This window comes from Mytilus edulis, chromosome 10, assembly GCF_963676685.1.
Source record: "Mytilus edulis chromosome 10, xbMytEdul2.2, whole genome shotgun sequence".
NCBI classification, from domain to species: Eukaryota; Metazoa; Mollusca; class Bivalvia; order Mytilida; family Mytilidae; genus Mytilus; species Mytilus edulis.
In genome coordinates this window covers 35,862,753-35,880,693 of record NC_092353.1, presented here as the reverse complement: position 1 = coordinate 35,880,693, position 17,941 = coordinate 35,862,753, and the positions used below count along the sequence as shown (strand labels likewise).

The following is a 17,941-nucleotide window of genomic DNA, read 5'->3' as shown; positions in this document are numbered from 1 at the left end:
ATTTGTATATAAAATGCTCATTAATTTTTGTTATCGCTCATTATTTTTTTTTATCATATTGAAAAAATTTCTTAGCTCTCAGAATAAAGTGAATCTTAATTGCATTATGAAAAGAAACTAGTTAATGAAAAATTTTGTTGCTTTTCAAAACAATTGAAAATCCAGTATGTTATCGTCAGTTTGGCTAATATCTGTCAGTTAATAACCAAAATTTGTCTTCAGAAAAAATAAATACACTTCTACCATGTCTATAGATTGTGACATTTTTATGGTCTATTAATAAAATCATTTTTTTTTCTCTGTGTATTATATTGTTGAAACTGCTGGACTGGCATGATACATATATATACACATTGATAATGAAAATGTATTAAATTTTAAACATGCAAAGGATATATTTATTGGCAAAATGAACCAATTTAAGTACCAAGTCACTTTGGCATTTTTTTCATATAAACAATTATTTGATAATTATTAATGACATTTATTAAATACATTTTAATTACAAAGTTGCTTCATATATTAAACTTCAAGGCAAATACAAAATTTTTTTTGAAGTGTTTTCTTATTCAAAGAAAAAATAATCTCAAAACTGAATTGTGACTTTTTGTCCTGTGATTTTTTTTGTCCGTGAAATTTTGAGCTGTGACTCTCTGTCCTACATACATATAATCTTGTATACATTTGACAAGAATATTTCACTTAAAACCAGACATTTTAGATAAAGTTAATACATTGTAATAACTGGAGGGACTTGAATGATTTAGACTATTTAAAGATACTTGTCTAGTAGTCTCAGATATATGACAATACAAAATATTATCAAATTTTGCTGTAATAAATATATGTTGAATATATTTATTCAATAGAGAAATAATGAATTGCCTAAATTATATTTAAAATAAGTCCTAAAGATATTATCTTAAAACATTTGTTAAACAATGTTAAATGCAGATCCGTCTCTCTTAGTATAAACAATTTTGAATTTAGAAAATTGATTTTAGAAACACCTTTTCAATAGAAAAAGACAGGTATTGTGAAAGTTTGCATTATATATGAAGATGACATTCATTTAATCTTCAGTTGTCAAAAAGTACTTTTAAAAAATAACATAAATTGATAGCAGTTAAAAAAAAAATTTAACATCAAAACAAAGTCACAAGACATTTAAAAAAAAATGTTATAAGGCTATATGTGTTTTATATGGCTCTGGTTCATCTAGTTGTATTATTTCATTTTATTTTTTTAATTTTCTTGTCATAATCACAGTAATTAAATTTGACAAACACATATTTTACCTGAGACACTTTACCTGTAGGTTATGTAATTTTAACACTTCAATGCAGTCATGATTTCCCTTTATCCTTGACTAGTTTTTGATTAATACCTTGTGTATTAATTAGCAACAGGGAGTATAATGATGGACACATAGGGCCATCATGGTGGACATAGTTTTATACCCACCGACATTGTAACCTGACTTCCCAATGAATGTAACAATTGTAACCTGATTCCCCAGGCATGTATGTAACCATTGTAACCTGATTCTCCATGCATGTAACCATTGTAACCCGACTTTCCCATGTATGTAACCATTGTAACCTGATTCTCCATGCATGTAACCATTGCAACCTGATTTTCCCATACATGTCACCATTGTAACCTATTTCTCCATGCATGTAACCATTGTAACCAAATTCTCCATGTATGTAACCATTGTAACCCGATTCCCCATGTATGTAACCATTGTAACCTGATTTTCCCATACATGTAACCATTGTAACCTATTTCTCCATGCATGTAACCATTGTAACCTATTTCTCCATGCATGTAACCATTGTAACCCGATTCCCCATGTATGTAACCATTGTAACCTGATTCTCCATGCATGTAACCATTGTAACCTGATTTTCCCATACATGTAACCATTGTAACCTATTTCTTCATGCATGTAACCATTGTAACCTATTTCTCCATGCATGTAACCATTGTAACCAAATTCTCCATGTATGTAACCATTGTAACCCGATTCCCCATGTATGTAACCATTGTAACCTGATTCTCCATGCATGTAACCATTGTAACCTGATTTTCCCATACATGTAACCATTGTAACCTATTTCTCCATGCATGTAACCATTGTAACAAAATTCTCCATGTATGTAACCATTGTAACCTGATTCCCTATACATGTAACCATTGTAACCTGATTCTCCATGCATGTAACCATTGTAACCCTAAATCATTGTAACCTAAATAACTTATGTAACCTCACAGCCATGAATAATGGGGTTGCCATGGTAACAAGATGGCTAAAAGGGATTCTTGCATGTGTGTAACCAGTGTAACCAATGTAACCATTAGGTCAATGGAGGTTACAAATGTACCAGGATTTGAGAATTTCTGAATATGATGATTTATGATAGTTTGTATGAGTGTAACCAATGTAACCAATGTAACCATTATGTCAATGGGGGTTACAAAACAAGGTAACTGAATTATGGTGCACATTTTGTGCCTTATATGATAATTTGCGTGATGCTCATGAAATGTCATTTACTGTTTACATAATTTTGACCCAGTAAACAGTTGACCTAATTGCATGTTCCTAGGCCTGTAGGCTAGGTCATAGTAACTAATCATAGTTGTCCTCTAGTACATTTTCACAACTAATTCATTTAATTCATCATAAGTAACAAAATATTATAGAGTCTTTGTGTAAACCCTCTTGGATGGCAGCCCAGCCATGCCAGCTACTAGGAACCTTGTTTAATTTCTTGTTGGAGTTTAGTTATACATGTTTGATTTTATACTGAATTTGGAGAGACAAGACATATGACAAGGCATTACATGTATAAAGTAAATATTTGTCAAACAAACAATACTAGTTGCTTTTACTGTATATAATTATATTGTAAGATATAAAAGTGTCCTTTTTTATGCATGTCTGTCGTCAGAGATGGCTTTATAATAAACTTCTGTTTTAAGGAGGCTCGAGGGTATAAAAATTTAAGAAAAAAATTAAACATTTGTTTTTCATTACAAATTTTATTTATTACCTTTTGTAGTTGTTACTTTATCAAATGGTACAAAAAACATTAAAAACAATTAATTTGTGTTGGCCCCAGATGACTTTTAAAATGTAAACATCATTGAAAAAGTTCCAAATTATCTCCCTTTTGGTGGAAAAATGCGGGAAGGTCTAAAACGCGGAAATAGAAAACGCGGAAGAGAAAAATGAGTGTATTATAACTGATATCTTTGGAACCACTAAAGCTAAATTAATAAATAAAACTGATTTTGAAAGCTAATATAATAGTCTATAAGATAAAATAAAAAAAATATATATTTGAATATGTTTTTTTATTGAAAAGTTGACCGGAAGACTTTCTTAGTGTGACTCTGGCAACACATTTTTGAACATTAAAACTTAAATTCACGAAAAAGCATATAACCCGGTCAAAGTCTGTAAATTGACTCTTAAAGACATTTAAATGATAAATAATATGATATAAAGAAAAAAATAAATATATTACTATAAAAGGGCAAAAAGTTGACCGGAAGACCCCCTTGTACACAAATATTGAAGTGAAATTTTCAACTTTGAATTAAAATTCTCAAAAATATAAAGAGCTTGGTCAAAGTCTGTCAATTGACTCTTAAAGACATTTAAATGACAAATAATATGACATAAAGACAAAAATAAATATTTTACTATAAAAGGGCAAAAAGTTGACCGGAACTCATCCTTGTATACAAATATTGAAGTGAAATTTTCAACTTTGAACTTGCTATTTGTATTACATTTAATTTAATTTCAATAGTATCAACAAACTTATCATTTCTGATATTTCATATGTTCCATTTTGATATTAACAACCCTCCTCCTTTTTCACCAGGGCTTGGAACGGCGTTGGCAGAGTTATTGGTTTTTTTTTGGTTTTTTTCTCTCCTTATTTTGCTTAATTATTTATTGATACACTACACTCAGTGGCATTAATTTATCTATTTATTATTATTCAAATTATTTTCAAGAATAGGTATTGTTAACATTTTTAAGATTTATTCCAGATTTATCAAAACTGTAAATCGGGGCTTTAAATTGCTATAAAATTTCAGTTAAACTAGCTATCTAAGCTATGTACTTCGCAGAACCAGCTGTTTCCTCTCATATATTTTTTTAGCACAAGACCGATGTGTCCAGACATCACACATTTTACGCCCGGTTTTTCCTTCACAACCTACCATATCCTCTATTGTATCAGGTTTTCCACAGTCACAGTTTATTGAGATAATGTGGGTTTTAGTTTTCAGATTTTTAGGAGTTTTACCGAAATAATTTTTTGGAAAATGTGTGAATTTACCATTTTCAAGACAAAGAATTAAATGTTCACTCATATATTTTTGCTCGTTTGTGATATGAGTACCTCCTTTAAACCCAGTTTGACGAAATTCAAGAGCATTTGCAATTGCAAAAAGTCCACAATCTATGCTGTTTTGTTGTTTTTGGACCATTCGTTGAAGGTGTTGTCATCAATTTTTGCTTTAAAGGAGTATTTATAGAAAATTGTGAATCTGGCGCAGGTTCGAATTCCATAATCATTTGCTCTTGGTTGTTTTCTTCCTGATTTTTTGTCAATTTTTTTCTTGCTATTTTTTTGAAAGGGCCCTTAAACTAACGACGTTATTTGTTTGTGTTGACTGTAACCCTATACTCATTTTTGCAGCCAAAATATGAAAACAAGTAGATGATGATTCACATTGACATGTTTCTTTTGGAAAAAGAGTTACACAGTATTTTCCTTTCCTTCCTGGAAAGAATTAGACTGAAAAAGTGGCTTGTCGTTTTTTAAATATTCAATTACTTCATCAGGACTTACATTTTTTTTGGAAAAATAACATCTGATGGTGAAATAAATGCTCTACTAAACTCTTTTTTCAAATGATAATTATCCACGTAAAATTTCATAATTCACAAAATTTTGTATGTAATAAAAACCCAAAGCCAGTAAATCTACTGGTAGCTCTTTCCAATCATTTTCTCTTTTTAAAACGGCATTCATACTCTCGGAAAGATTGTTTGTTATTCCAGAATAAGGATCAAACATGCCGGGATATTTTTCAATTAACCATTTACCAGAGTGATTTTGAATTGCCGGAGATATATGTTTATTGAAATGTTCTAAAACTACGGAAGTCCATTTTGATGTTTATTTTAATTTTGTTTCCAAAAATTCTTCTTCATTATCAGAATGCAACATCTGATTCAAATGATCTATATAAATTTTAATATTATCACTATCAACTTTGCCTTTTAACCAAAATTTAAAATCTTCTTTTATTATGATTCCAACAAAACATAATCGGACAATTTGGAAAAGTATCTCGAATAGCTCTTTTTAAACCTGGTTCTTGGTCAATGACAAAAGGATTTTTTTTTTTTTTTATCTATTCTAGGAATTTTATCTTTCAAAAATTTAAACAAAACTTCATGCCATTTAGCGTGTTTACGTTCATGGATCAAAAATGCCAAAGGAACAAGTGGCGTTTCATCAAATATGACATATTTTATAGTAATATATTTATTTTTGTCTTTATATATCATATTATTTGTCATTTAAATGTCTTTAAGAGTCAATTGACAGACTTTGCCCGGTCTTTTTATATTTTTGTGAATTCTAATTAAAAGTTGAAAATTTCGCTTCAATATTTGTGTACAAGGGGGCCTTCCGGTCAACTTTTTGCCCTTTTATAGTAAAATATTTATTTTTGTCTTTATATAATATTATTTGTCATTTAAATGTCTTTAAGAGTCAATTGACAGACTTTGCCCGGGCTTTTTATATTTTTGTGAATTCTCATTAAAAGTTGAAAGTTACGCTTCAATATTTGTGTACAAGGGGGCCTTCCGGTCAACTTTTTGCCCTTTTATATTAATATATTTATTTTTGTCTTTATATCATATTATCAGTCATTTAAATGTCTTTAAGAGTCAATTGCCAGACTTTGACCGGGCTTTTTATATTTTTGTGAATTTTAATTAAAAGTTGAAAATTTCACTTCAATATTTGTGTACAAGGGGTCTTCCGGTCAACTTTTTGCCCTTTTATAGTAATATATTTATTTTTTTCTTTATATCATATTATTAGTAATTTAAATATCTTTAAGAGTCAATTTACAGACTTTGACCGGGTTATATGCTTTTTTGTGAATTTAAGTTTTAATGTTCAAAAATGTGTTGCCAGAGTCACACTAAGAAAGTCTTCCGGTCAACTTTTCAATAAAAAAACATATTCAAATATATATTTTTTTTATTTTATCTTATAGACTATTATATTAGCTTTCAAAATCAGTTTTATTTATTAATTTAGCTTTAGTGGTTCCAAAGATATCAGTTATAATACACTCATTTTTCTCTTCCGTGTTTTCTATTTCCGCGTTTTAGACCCTCCCGAAAAATGCCATTTTTTGGCTTTAAAATTGAAATATCTCTTTTAACTCATCGGTGACCTATATTTTTTAATATAATTTCGATATGCTGTACTTAAACTAAATCATTGTAAAATTTGAGCGATTTCTGTAATAAATTTCTTTTTTTTATTTCGATAATTACCTTTATTTCTCCTATTAGTTCAACAGAAAAAAAACACTTTTCGAAGGCAAATTGTGAGCGCAAATGAACGGTGACCCCATTTTTTTATTTTATTTTTCTATTAACTATAAGATAAAGTTCATTTATAGAAAAATATAGAGAAATCCTATATAAATGATTTAGACCCGCGAACCGCCTTAAATTTATTTATTAAGGAATGAATGTAATATTTTTTCTGTCTATGAAGAAATAACATAAAAAATTAGGTGCACACTGAATAACGCGTGTAGCGGGTTATTTAACAGTGTGCACCACATTTTTTATGTTATTTCGAATAGATATAAAAAATATTACAGTCATTTCTTATAATTTAATTCTAAATTCCATTTTAAACCGTAGAAAACCATGAAAAAACGTTGATGACGTCACGGTCACATGAGTAAATTATGTCTATGGGCTCATAACAAAATAACGTCAGCCAATCAGAAGACGTGTTACATCCAAAATTAAATTATATACTTATAGATGCTAGTTGGTTGGAGCATGTTTATGTAAATTTGCCAGCTGTAAAGAGAAGAGCAGAAACACTTGGCACAAGAAGATGTGTGAAAAAACAGTGGCAGGTATAAACAATATCAAGATAAACAATCATAATCATCTGTCTTATCTTCAGTTGGGAATTGAAGGCTCCCAATATACAATCTAATCAAAATTAAACACCCAAACTTGCTCACTTTTTTATGCCTAAAAATGAGTGTGTGCACAGATTTATTATTGATGAGATTTCCCCAAAAAATATTTTTTATTTGTTTTATTTTTTAAAACTTTATTGGAAGACTACTAATATAACATGGATGTCAAATCTCCCACATACATGTACAATCAGAAACTTTAATTTATCTCTCTTCACAAATTAAAATGACAATTACTTTATCCATATAAAAGAATTTTTTATCAATAAAAAGTTTAGAAAGTGACACTGCATTGGTTTCAACCACTCCTTTAAAACAAAGACTAGATTTTGATGAAATGATTTACAGATTATTTCCTACACTATGCCATTGTGCACTTCCAATTTGGTTTGATTCAAAATATTTTGTGTTTAAAATAGATCAATATAGAATGTCATATGATGATATCTGTTTAAATGGTTGAGCTACATGTAAGATTATGCATTTCAAAATTTTGTCTATTTAGCATCTACCATTTTATATTTTTGTTTTAGTCAGCCTGGTTACTGAGAGCAGTGACATGTATAGATTTAACAACTTTGTCAGGTGATGACACAGCGAGTAATGTATCCAGACTTTGTTTTAAAGCCGCAAATCCTGTGCGAGATGACTTGATCAAAGGACTACAGATGGAAGATGCAGGTTTGTTTACAAAATGTAGAAGGGTAACAAAGGGGTGCTCACTTTCCAAATCACACTTTGATTTTGTAATTTGTCCCACTTTTATCAATCATTTTGTGAATTTGAACTAATACATTGTGGGGGAACTATAAAGTAAAACATCCTTTCGGAAGAACAATATAAAGTTAAACCGACAGTCAAACAAATCAGTGACTTCTATTCATCACATCTTTTAGTTAAGGAAGTTTGCTGCTCAGTTTCAAAATAAATAACTTTCCATAACACTAGTATATATTGATAGGGTATTAATTGAGGAATCAAAAAAGCAATATAAATAAAGGGGTCAATGTGCTTGTTTTTGAGATATAAGCCATTGGAATTTTTGGTGGGAAAACATTCTCTCTTGATTTTTTATAGCTTTATTATTGACAAGTTAAAGTTCTCAAAAACTATCAAAAAATAAATAAGATTTTATAAGACTTTTACAAATTGCTTATAATTATACATGTAAAAGATTGATATAAAAAAAAATGGGGGTCCATGGGTAATTTTTATTGAGGCATTCATATGGATGAAACCAGAGGATTTTGAAAATCTGACAAAAATTCCAAAACATGACAAGCAAACATCCTTAATGTGTTTTCTTCATGATTACAAAATTAAATTGTTATTTGATCTTGTAAAATTCTCTTTGTTTGTGTTTCCATTTTGCAGAGATTTACCCTGTGGTTACTCCAGAAACTAGTATTCACTCATGATATCTTTTATAGGTATTACTGTAGGAGCAGTTTGTGTTTACCCTAGCAGAGTAGCAGATGCTGTTAAAGCATTGAAGGCAGCCAATGCTTCTCATATACCTGTTGCTTCTGGTAAGCTTTTTGAAAATAAATCTTGGGAATGCAATAGATGTTTGTTTTTTGAGTTTTGTAAACTCAATTGAATTTACCCTTTAGGTTTTTTTAGGCCTTTCATATGTTTGCTTTGATCCTAAATGGCCAGCAAATATTCGTCCAGACAAGTAGATATAAATAACCAGGGATGATTAGCTCCCCTTTTATGGAATCCACCAAAAGTTTTATATATAAAAAAAATATTTTTCCATTCCTTACTTTTATATTACTGTCAACTGAAGCTTGTGCCATCTTGTGTCTACAACAGACTATTTCAATTTAGAGCTGTGGTACTGAGTATTGGGATGTGAACATTATTGAACAACATTTTAATCAACTGAAAACTTGAACACCAAATCACTTGAAAAATACTTTCTGTACTAGCTGTTGTGATGCCAAAGATTTTTAGTATTTCTGTCACTTGAAATTTGAATCATATTAATAAACTAGAGGCTCTAAAGAGCCCGTGTCGCTCACCTTGGTCTATGTGAATATTAAACAATGGACACAGATGGATTCATGACAAAATTGTGTTTTGGTGATGGTGATGTGTTTGTAGATCTTACTTTACTAAACATTCTTGCTGCTTACAATTATCTCTTTCTATAACAGTACTTTCTGTGGAAAATGTTATTGAAAATCTTCAAATTTTAAGAAAAATTGTTAAAAATTGACTATGAAGGGCAATAACTCCTTAGGGGGTCAATTGACTATTTTGGTCATAGTGACTTATTTTTAGTTCTTACTTTGCTGTACATTATTGCTGTTTACAGTTTATCTCTATCTATAATAATATTCAAGATAACAAAAAAAACAGCAAAATTTCCTCAAAATTACCAATGCAGGGGCAGCAACCTAACAACCGATTATCCGATTCATCTGAAAATTCCAGGCCAGATAGATCGTGACCTGATCAACAATTTTACTTCCTGTCAGATTTGCTCTTAATGCTTTGGTTTTTGAGTTATAAGCCAAAAAACTGCATTTTACCCCCATGTTCTATTTTTAGCCATGGCGGCCATCTTGGTTTGTTGGCCGAGTTACCCACACATTTTTTTAACTAGATACCCCACTTATGGCTAAGTTTGGTTAAATTTGGCCCAGTAGTTTCAGAGGAGAAGATTTTTCTAAAAGATTACTAAGATTTACGAAAAATGGTTAAAAATTGACTATAAAGGGCAATAACTCCTAAAGTGGTCAACTGACCATTTTAGTCCTTGTGACTTATTTGTAGATCTTACTTTGCTGAACATTATTGCTGTTTACAGTTTATCTCTATCTATAATAATATTCACGATAATAACCCAAAACAGCAAAATTTCCTTAAAATTACCATTTCAGGGGCAGTAACCCAACAACGGAATGTCCGATTCATCTGAAAATTTCAGGGAAGATAGATCTTGACCTGATGAACAATTTTACCCTGTCAGATTTGCTCTAAATGCTTTGGTTTTTGAGTTATAAGCCAAAAACTGCATTTTACCCCTATGTTCTATTTTTAGCAATGGCGGCCATCTTGGTTGGTTGGCCGGGTCAAGCCACACATTTTTAGCTCACCTGTCCCGAAGGGACAAGTGAGCTTATGCCATCACTTGGCGTCCGTTATCGTCCGTCATCGTCTGTCGTCTGTCGTCGTAAACTATTTCAAGAATCTTCTCCTCTGAAACTACTGGGCCAAATACTTTCAAACTTTAACTGAATGTTCCTTAGGGTATCTAATTTATAAATTGTATCCGAAGTTTTGATCTATCAACAAACATGGTCGCCATTGCTAAAAATAGAACATAGGGGTCAAATGCAGTTTTTGGCTTATAACTCAAAAACCAAAGCATTTAGAGCAAATCTGACATGGGTTAATATTGTTTATCAGGTCAAGATCTATCTGCCCTGAAATTTTCAGATGAATCAGACAACCCGTTGTTGGGTTGCTGCCCCTGAATTGGTAATTTTAAGGAAATTTTGCTGTTTTTGGTTATTATCTTGAATATCATTATAGATAGAGATAAACTGTAAACAGGAATAATGCTCAGCAAAGTAAGATTTACAAATAAGTCAACATGACGGAAATGGTCAGTTGACCCCTTTAGGAGTTATTACCCTTTATAGTCAATTTTTAACCATTTTTCGTAAATCTTAGTAATCTTTTACAAAAATCTTCTCCTCTGAAACTACTGGGCCAAATACTTCCAAACGTTAATTGAATGTTCCTTAGGGTATCTAGTTTGTAAATTGTATCCGAAGTTATGATCTATCAACAAACATGGTCGCCATTGCTAAAAATAGAACATAGGGGTCAAATGCAGTTTTTGGCTTATAACTCAAAAACCAAAGCATTTAGAGCAAATCTGACATGGGGTAATATTGTTTATCAGGTCAAGATCTATCTGCCCTGAAATTTTCAGATGAATCAGACAACCTGTTGTTGGGTTGCTGCCCCTGAATTGGTAATTTTAAGGAAATTTTGCTGTTTTTGCTTATTATCTTGAATATTATTATAGATAGAGATAAACTGTAAACAGGAATAATGTTCAGCAAAGTAAGATTTACAAATAAGTCAACATGACGGAAATGGTCAGTTGACCCCTTTAGGAGTTATTGCCCTTTATAGTCAATTTTTAACCATTTTTCGTAAATCTTAGTAATCTTTTACAAAAATCTTCTCCTCTGAAACTACTGGGCCAAATTCATCCAAACTTTAACTGAATGTTCCTTAGGGTATCTAGTTTGTAAATTGTATCCGAAGTTATGATCTATCAACAAACATGGTTGCCATTGCTAAAAATAGAACATAGGGGTCAAATGCAGTTTTTGGCTTATAACTCAAAAACCAAAGCATTTAGAGCAAATCTGACGTTGGGTAATATTGTTTATCAGGTCAATTTCTATCTGCCCTGAAATTTTCAGATGAATCAGACAACCTGTTGTTGGGTTGCTGCCCCTGAATTGATAATTTTAAGGAAATTTTGCTGTTTTTGTTTATTATCTTGAATATAATTATAGATAGAAATAAACTGTAAACAGCAATAATGTTCAGCAAAGTAAGATCTTCAATTAAGTCAATTTGACCAAAATTGTCAATTGACCCCTTAAGGAGTTATTGTCCTTTAAAGACTTTTTCACAATTTGTTCATCATGTTGACTTACTTTAAAAAAAATCTTCTCCTTTGAAACTGCTGTATCAATTTCAGCCAAACTTAGGCTAAATGAGTTTCAGAGTATCTAGTATAAATTTTATATTTTATTTCCTTGTATGTCAAGAAACATAGCTCCTATGGCTAAAATAGAACATAGGAGAAAATGATTATTTTTTTTGGCTTTTGAAGAAAATAGGACGATCCAAAAAACATTTAAATAAATTGAAAAGCCAAAATAATCATTGATGAGAGATTTAACCAAAAGAATTAAGGTGAGCGATTCAGGCTCTTGAGAGCCTCTTGTTTAAACTAGATTATAACCCAATGATGCTTGTGGCCAAGTTTGGATTAATTTGTCCCAGTAGTTTCAGAGGAGAAGATTTTTGTAAAAGATAACTAAGATTTACGAAAAATGGTTAAAAATGGACTAAAAAGGGCAATAACTCCTAAAGGGGTCAACTGACCATTTCGGTCCTGTTGACTTATTTGTAAATCTTACTTTGCTGAACATTATTGCTGTTAACAGTTTATCTCTATCTATAATAATATTCAAGATAATAACCAAAAACAGCAAAATTTCCTTAAAATTATCAATTCAGGGGCAGCAACCCAACAACGGGTTGTCCGATTCATCTGAAAATTTCAGGGCAGATAAATCTTGACCTGATGAACAATATTACCCTGTCAGATTTGCTCTTAATGCTTTGCTTTTTGAGTTATAAGCCAAAAACTGCATTTTACCCCTATGTTCTATTTTTAGCCATGGCGGCCATCTTGGTTGGTTGGCCGGGTCACGCCACACATTTTTTAAACTAGATAACCCAATGATGCTTGTGGCCAAGTTTGGATTAATTTGTCCCAGTTGTTTCAGAGGAGAAGATTTTTGTTAAAGATAAATAAAATTTACGAAAAATGGTTAAAAATGGACTAAAAAGGGCAATAACTCCTAAAGGGGTCAACTGACCATTTCAGTCCTGTTGACTTATTTGTAAATCTTACTTTGCTGAACATTATTGCTGTTAACAGTTTATCTCTATCTATAATAATATTCAAGATAATAACCAAAAACAGCAAAATTTCCTTAAAATTATCAATTCAGGGGCAGCAACCCAACAACGGGTTGTCTGATTCATCTGAAAATTTCAGGGCAGATAGATCTTGACCTGATGAACAATATTACCCTGTCAGATTTGCTCTAAATGCTTTGGTTTCAGAGATATGAGCCAAAATCTACATTTTACCCCTATGTTCTATTTTTAGCCGTGGCGGCCATCTTGGTTGGTTGGCCGGGTCACGCCACACATTTTTTAAACTAGATACCCCAATGATGATTTTGGTCAAGTTTGGTTAAATTTGGCTCAGTAGTTTCAGAGGAGAAGATTTTTGTAAAAGTTAACGACGACGACGGACGACAGACGACGGACGCCGACGACGCCGGACGCCGGACGCAAAGTGATGGGAAAAGCTCACTTGGCCCTTTGGGCCAGGTGAGCTAAAAAGTGGCAATTATATGTCTCTTCAGAGTATTTGAAACAAATTGCTAGTTATCACTTGGGTTAATGTGCCATATTGATAAAGTTTGTAAAGAAGGTGTTATATATTTTTTACCAGGGGGAAAGGTCAGTAATGCAATCAATTGTAAAATTTGATTTTGTTACACCTGTTTGAAATGGTATATTTTTTTTTAAAAGCTCATTGCTTTTTCAGTCGCGACAGGATTCCCTACAGGACAGACACCATTAAAGACAAGACTAGAGGAGATCCGAATGGCAGTTGCTGATGGTGCTAGAGAAATAGATATTGTTATAAACAGGGAATATGCTTTGACTGGAAATTGGAGAGGTAAGGGAAAGTAACATCTAATCTTAGCAATTTTTAGCATTATATCATAAGCGGAATCCTTATTTTGAAATGTTAGAAAAAGAAACAAATTTAGTTGATAAGCTGACGTACCAAATGATCCCTTCAGAGAAAAGGGTTCTACAAGTGGCTACTTGCATGGTAGTAGATACTAGTCATGCTAGTAAATCAAATTAAATTTTGTTATGAATCACAAATTGATTAAATTATGTGCATTGTACAAAATGATTATAAATGTCATAAAAAAAAACAAGACTAATTTAAGTATGTAAACTATTTAAAAGTATGAAATTATTGTTTTAGATAATAAAATAAAGTTAGTCAAAATCATTTATTGGTAATTTTCATCAGATGACATCTATATTTCTCACTGTCAGCAAGTACCAGAAATTATTTTCTTTGAGCAACATTAAAATTCTTGTATTATTAAACAGTTATTATTTGTTTATTAAATTATTTGTAGGAGTGTATGAAGAAGTAAAAGCAATGAGAGAAGCCTGTGGAGAAGCTCACTTAAAGACAATCTTAGCAACAGGGGAACTGGGTAACATGGTCAATGTTTATAAAGCCAGTCTGGTTTGTATGATGGCAGGTTAGTATTACTGAGAGTCATTATTATTCACAGGATAACAATTGAGTAGATTTTATGGATATACTGTGGATTCTATTATTTTCACATCAAAACAAACCAAGTGAAATACTGTTTTGACAATATTTCTAAATGGATGCAAACAAAGATAAAATCTTGCACAGAAGATTAAGTTTATGATATATACATGCATTGGTTCAAGAATTGGATTAACATTATTTTTCACCAGTCATTCATTTTACAGGACTTTAAAGGTAAAAGTTATATAAAAAGATATAAATATAAAGATTAAAGTATCTGTCTTGCAATCTATTTGATACCTTTACAGGTATAAAATGATAAATGATGGACATACTATTTAATCAAGGTGATGATGGCTGTGAATGGTTTTCTTGATCTATTTAGGCCTTTCTCCTAAATGCATCATTTATTTGACCTCAAAAACAAATTGTTGTATTACGCATTGAAAATATACGAAAATTAAAATTGATATATTTATTTAATTAGCATTTTATATCAATAGGTGCTGATTTTATCAAGACATCTACTGGTAAAGAAGGTGTGAATGCTATCTTCCCTGTGGCATTAGTAATGGTCAGGGCTATCAGAGAATATTATCAGAAGACTGGATATAAGGTAAACTTTATACACTTATTTCCCTCGTCCGAGGGAGATATGAAGGCTGTTTACCCAAGCAAATTTATATTTCTGATGGGCAACAATAATGACTATCCAACCCATATATTCAAAAATGAATGACCATATATGGACATAGTAGTAAAAATCTTCTTTAATCATTGTTAGCAAAAATGATTTTTTAACATTATAAGAAGCTTTGTTGACCCTATTCTGATTAATTCCCAATTCAATTGTATATGATTGCCAGTTTTACTGCCAAAGTTTGGTGGTTCTCTCTGCATACTCCAGTTTTCTTCATCAATAAAAACTGGCAACTATGATTTATCCAAGCATGCTGGAAGTGGCACAACACCTGGTCAATTGGCGTCAAACACAGTATTGTCTTACAAACTGTCATTTCAAACCTATATTCAGTGTGCCAACCTATCTAGCAAAATGAATCCCACTTTTACTAATGGCAATCATTTCAAATTTTATTAACTGCAACTGCCATCAATCATGAAATAAACCAACTAAAAATGGAATATTTACGTTGGAGGTTAAGGGTGATAGTAAAATATCTGAATGGTTTTATCTATTTAATTTAAGAATTATAATACCTAATAAACATTCCTATAGCTATGAGCCTTTTTCTGTAATTCAATCAGAATAATCCAAGAAGCTAGGTAGGCAAATACAGACGTCTTGCAACTCATATAATTGTGTTGAGAAATGCTTAAATATAAGTATCTTCAGTTAAGTGTCAAACTGTTGGATATATTGACAGGTTGGATTTAAGCCAGCTGGTGGAATAAGGAGCGCTAAAGATTCGTGCACATGGTTGATCTTGATGAAGGAGGAGCTTGGTGATGAATGGTTGAATGGGCACCTGTTTAGACTCGGTGCTAGCTCTCTACTTATTGACATAGAAAGACAACTGTTTCATCAAGTCTATGGTCGTTATGCAGCCACTCATGAGATACCCATGTCATAATACTTGAACTACCTCTTAATACTGTAAATTCAGAAATTATTTTGTGCATTTATTATTGCAATTTTGTCATTTTTAATGTGATTTAAATTTTTGTGATATTTAGAAAGTTCCTGTTTAATTCATATAAAAAATTTCAGAATGCGAGTTTAAATTATTGCGATTATCCGCAATAATAAAACATTTCAATAATTTCTGAATTTACAGAAAATAATCGCCAAACTTTGTTCACTTAAATAATCCCTAGAATCTGAAGTAAATTAATATGACCATGTACAATCAGACCTGTATATAATTATTTTCTTTGTCACAAAAGAAAATTTACCTTATAAGAGTGATGATTTCTGAATTAAGGTTCAAAATGCAACGTTTTGATTTATAGACAAGAAGAGGGTTATTTGACAATTCATGTTTCTGCTGTTTTGTGTCTTAAACATTAGTGTCAGTATTGTTTATTACCTTTTTTAAATTCAAGCAAATACTGGTTGAGTAAGATTTATCTTTGTTTAATGATAAAAAGGCTAAAATGAAATACGGATAGATTTTTATAGAACTGATTATTAGAAAAATATAATACTTTTTCATCAGTATTTCAGGTCTGTAGTTCAGTAACTATGCATTAGGAATCAAAAATATGTGGAGTCTAGCTTTTATGTAAAGAGTAGATGTTTTCTATCCAACATTTTGCCATGACCTTTAATAGTTAACTCTTTTTTGGCTTTAATATACATATCTAGAAAAGAAGGCATTTTTATCAACTTTTGTTACCTTTGTAATTTTTCATTTCATATACTTTATAATAAATGTAAAAAAACTTTTAAAAAAATGATGATATGCTTTCCATCACAAAACACATGTTTCTGTATTTAGGTCTGTCAAATCTCTTAATCAGAGGCAGCTTTAATTTGTTGTGAAAAGTATTACTGTTCTGAGATCTGTTGTCATTGACATATATTTTATTATGATGAAAGAATAAAATGAACATGTATAGTGTATATTTGTAAATAGCTGAGTGGTAGTATGTTATACCAATATACAATGTAATATTGTTAACTATATACTTGTTTTGAGAGGTTTTTGTTTTTACAATACTCAGACACGCTATAATAATATTAGAGAAATCTCAATTACTTTTGGTGTTACATTTATTTACTTTCTTAGAGATAATTACTGCTACCTGATTGATATATTGAAATAATGTTGAAGAAAGTATTTTTTGTGCAGTTTATTATTTTTGTTAACCATGAATTTTATATAATTAATTATTTTCCTCCTTTTTATATATAACATACACTAAATGCTAAAACTGCTGGATTTTTGTCTTATTCAGATTTCAATACATTGTACTGTCAAGAGAGTGAGAATGAATATTTCTGTTCAAATGCTTTTTTAAGGAGGTGACACAGAGTGTAAATTAATATTCCCTCCGCTATTTTTACCGTCCCACATCCAACTTCATAAATTGGGTAATAGGAATAGAAAATTTATATTGACTTATTTTTAGAACTTTTCATGAACACTTTCTAGTCACTGAAGTCTTATATATATATATAGTTCGCTGTATACACATAATATTTTATTATCACAATGGTTGTTTTATGGATGTGGTAGAGTGCTAAATAAAAGTATTCAAAATGAAGTCTACTTTTTTTTGTACTGATACAAACTTAATCAGAAATTTTTCTCCAAGTAGAAAATTTTAAACTAACCTAGCACCCACAGTTGAATTGATATCAAGAGGAAAACAACATTTCATTTTCTTCCCAGAAACGAAAAAGTGTATACAAATAAGATGAGGTAGTATGATTGCTTACGAGACTGATTTCACTTAAAGAGTTTAAATGACATGAATATAGGTAATTATAGCTCACTAAACCTTGATTTTGTTCTATACCTATTGAACTAAAAGAAATTA

The 17,941-nt window shown here is 30.9% G+C and overlaps 1 protein-coding gene across 1 annotated transcript in view; it reads left to right on the top strand.

Moving 5' to 3' along the window:
- The window catches only part of LOC139491031 (deoxyribose-phosphate aldolase-like), a 33,933-nt gene extending 17,443 nt beyond the window's left edge, over window positions 1-16,490 (top strand). Inside the window, exons 2-8 of the mRNA XM_071278289.1 lie at window positions 7,118-7,215; window positions 7,818-7,965; window positions 8,715-8,813; window positions 13,676-13,810; window positions 14,292-14,420; window positions 14,941-15,053; window positions 15,823-16,490. Of these exons, the coding sequence (XP_071134390.1) occupies window positions 7,118-7,215; window positions 7,818-7,965; window positions 8,715-8,813; window positions 13,676-13,810; window positions 14,292-14,420; window positions 14,941-15,053; window positions 15,823-16,029 (929 nt within the window). The 3' untranslated portion in view covers window positions 16,030-16,490. The remainder of the gene's footprint in view (window positions 1-7,117; window positions 7,216-7,817; window positions 7,966-8,714; window positions 8,814-13,675; window positions 13,811-14,291; window positions 14,421-14,940; window positions 15,054-15,822) is intronic.
- Window positions 16,491-17,941: the final 1,451 nt, after the last annotated feature.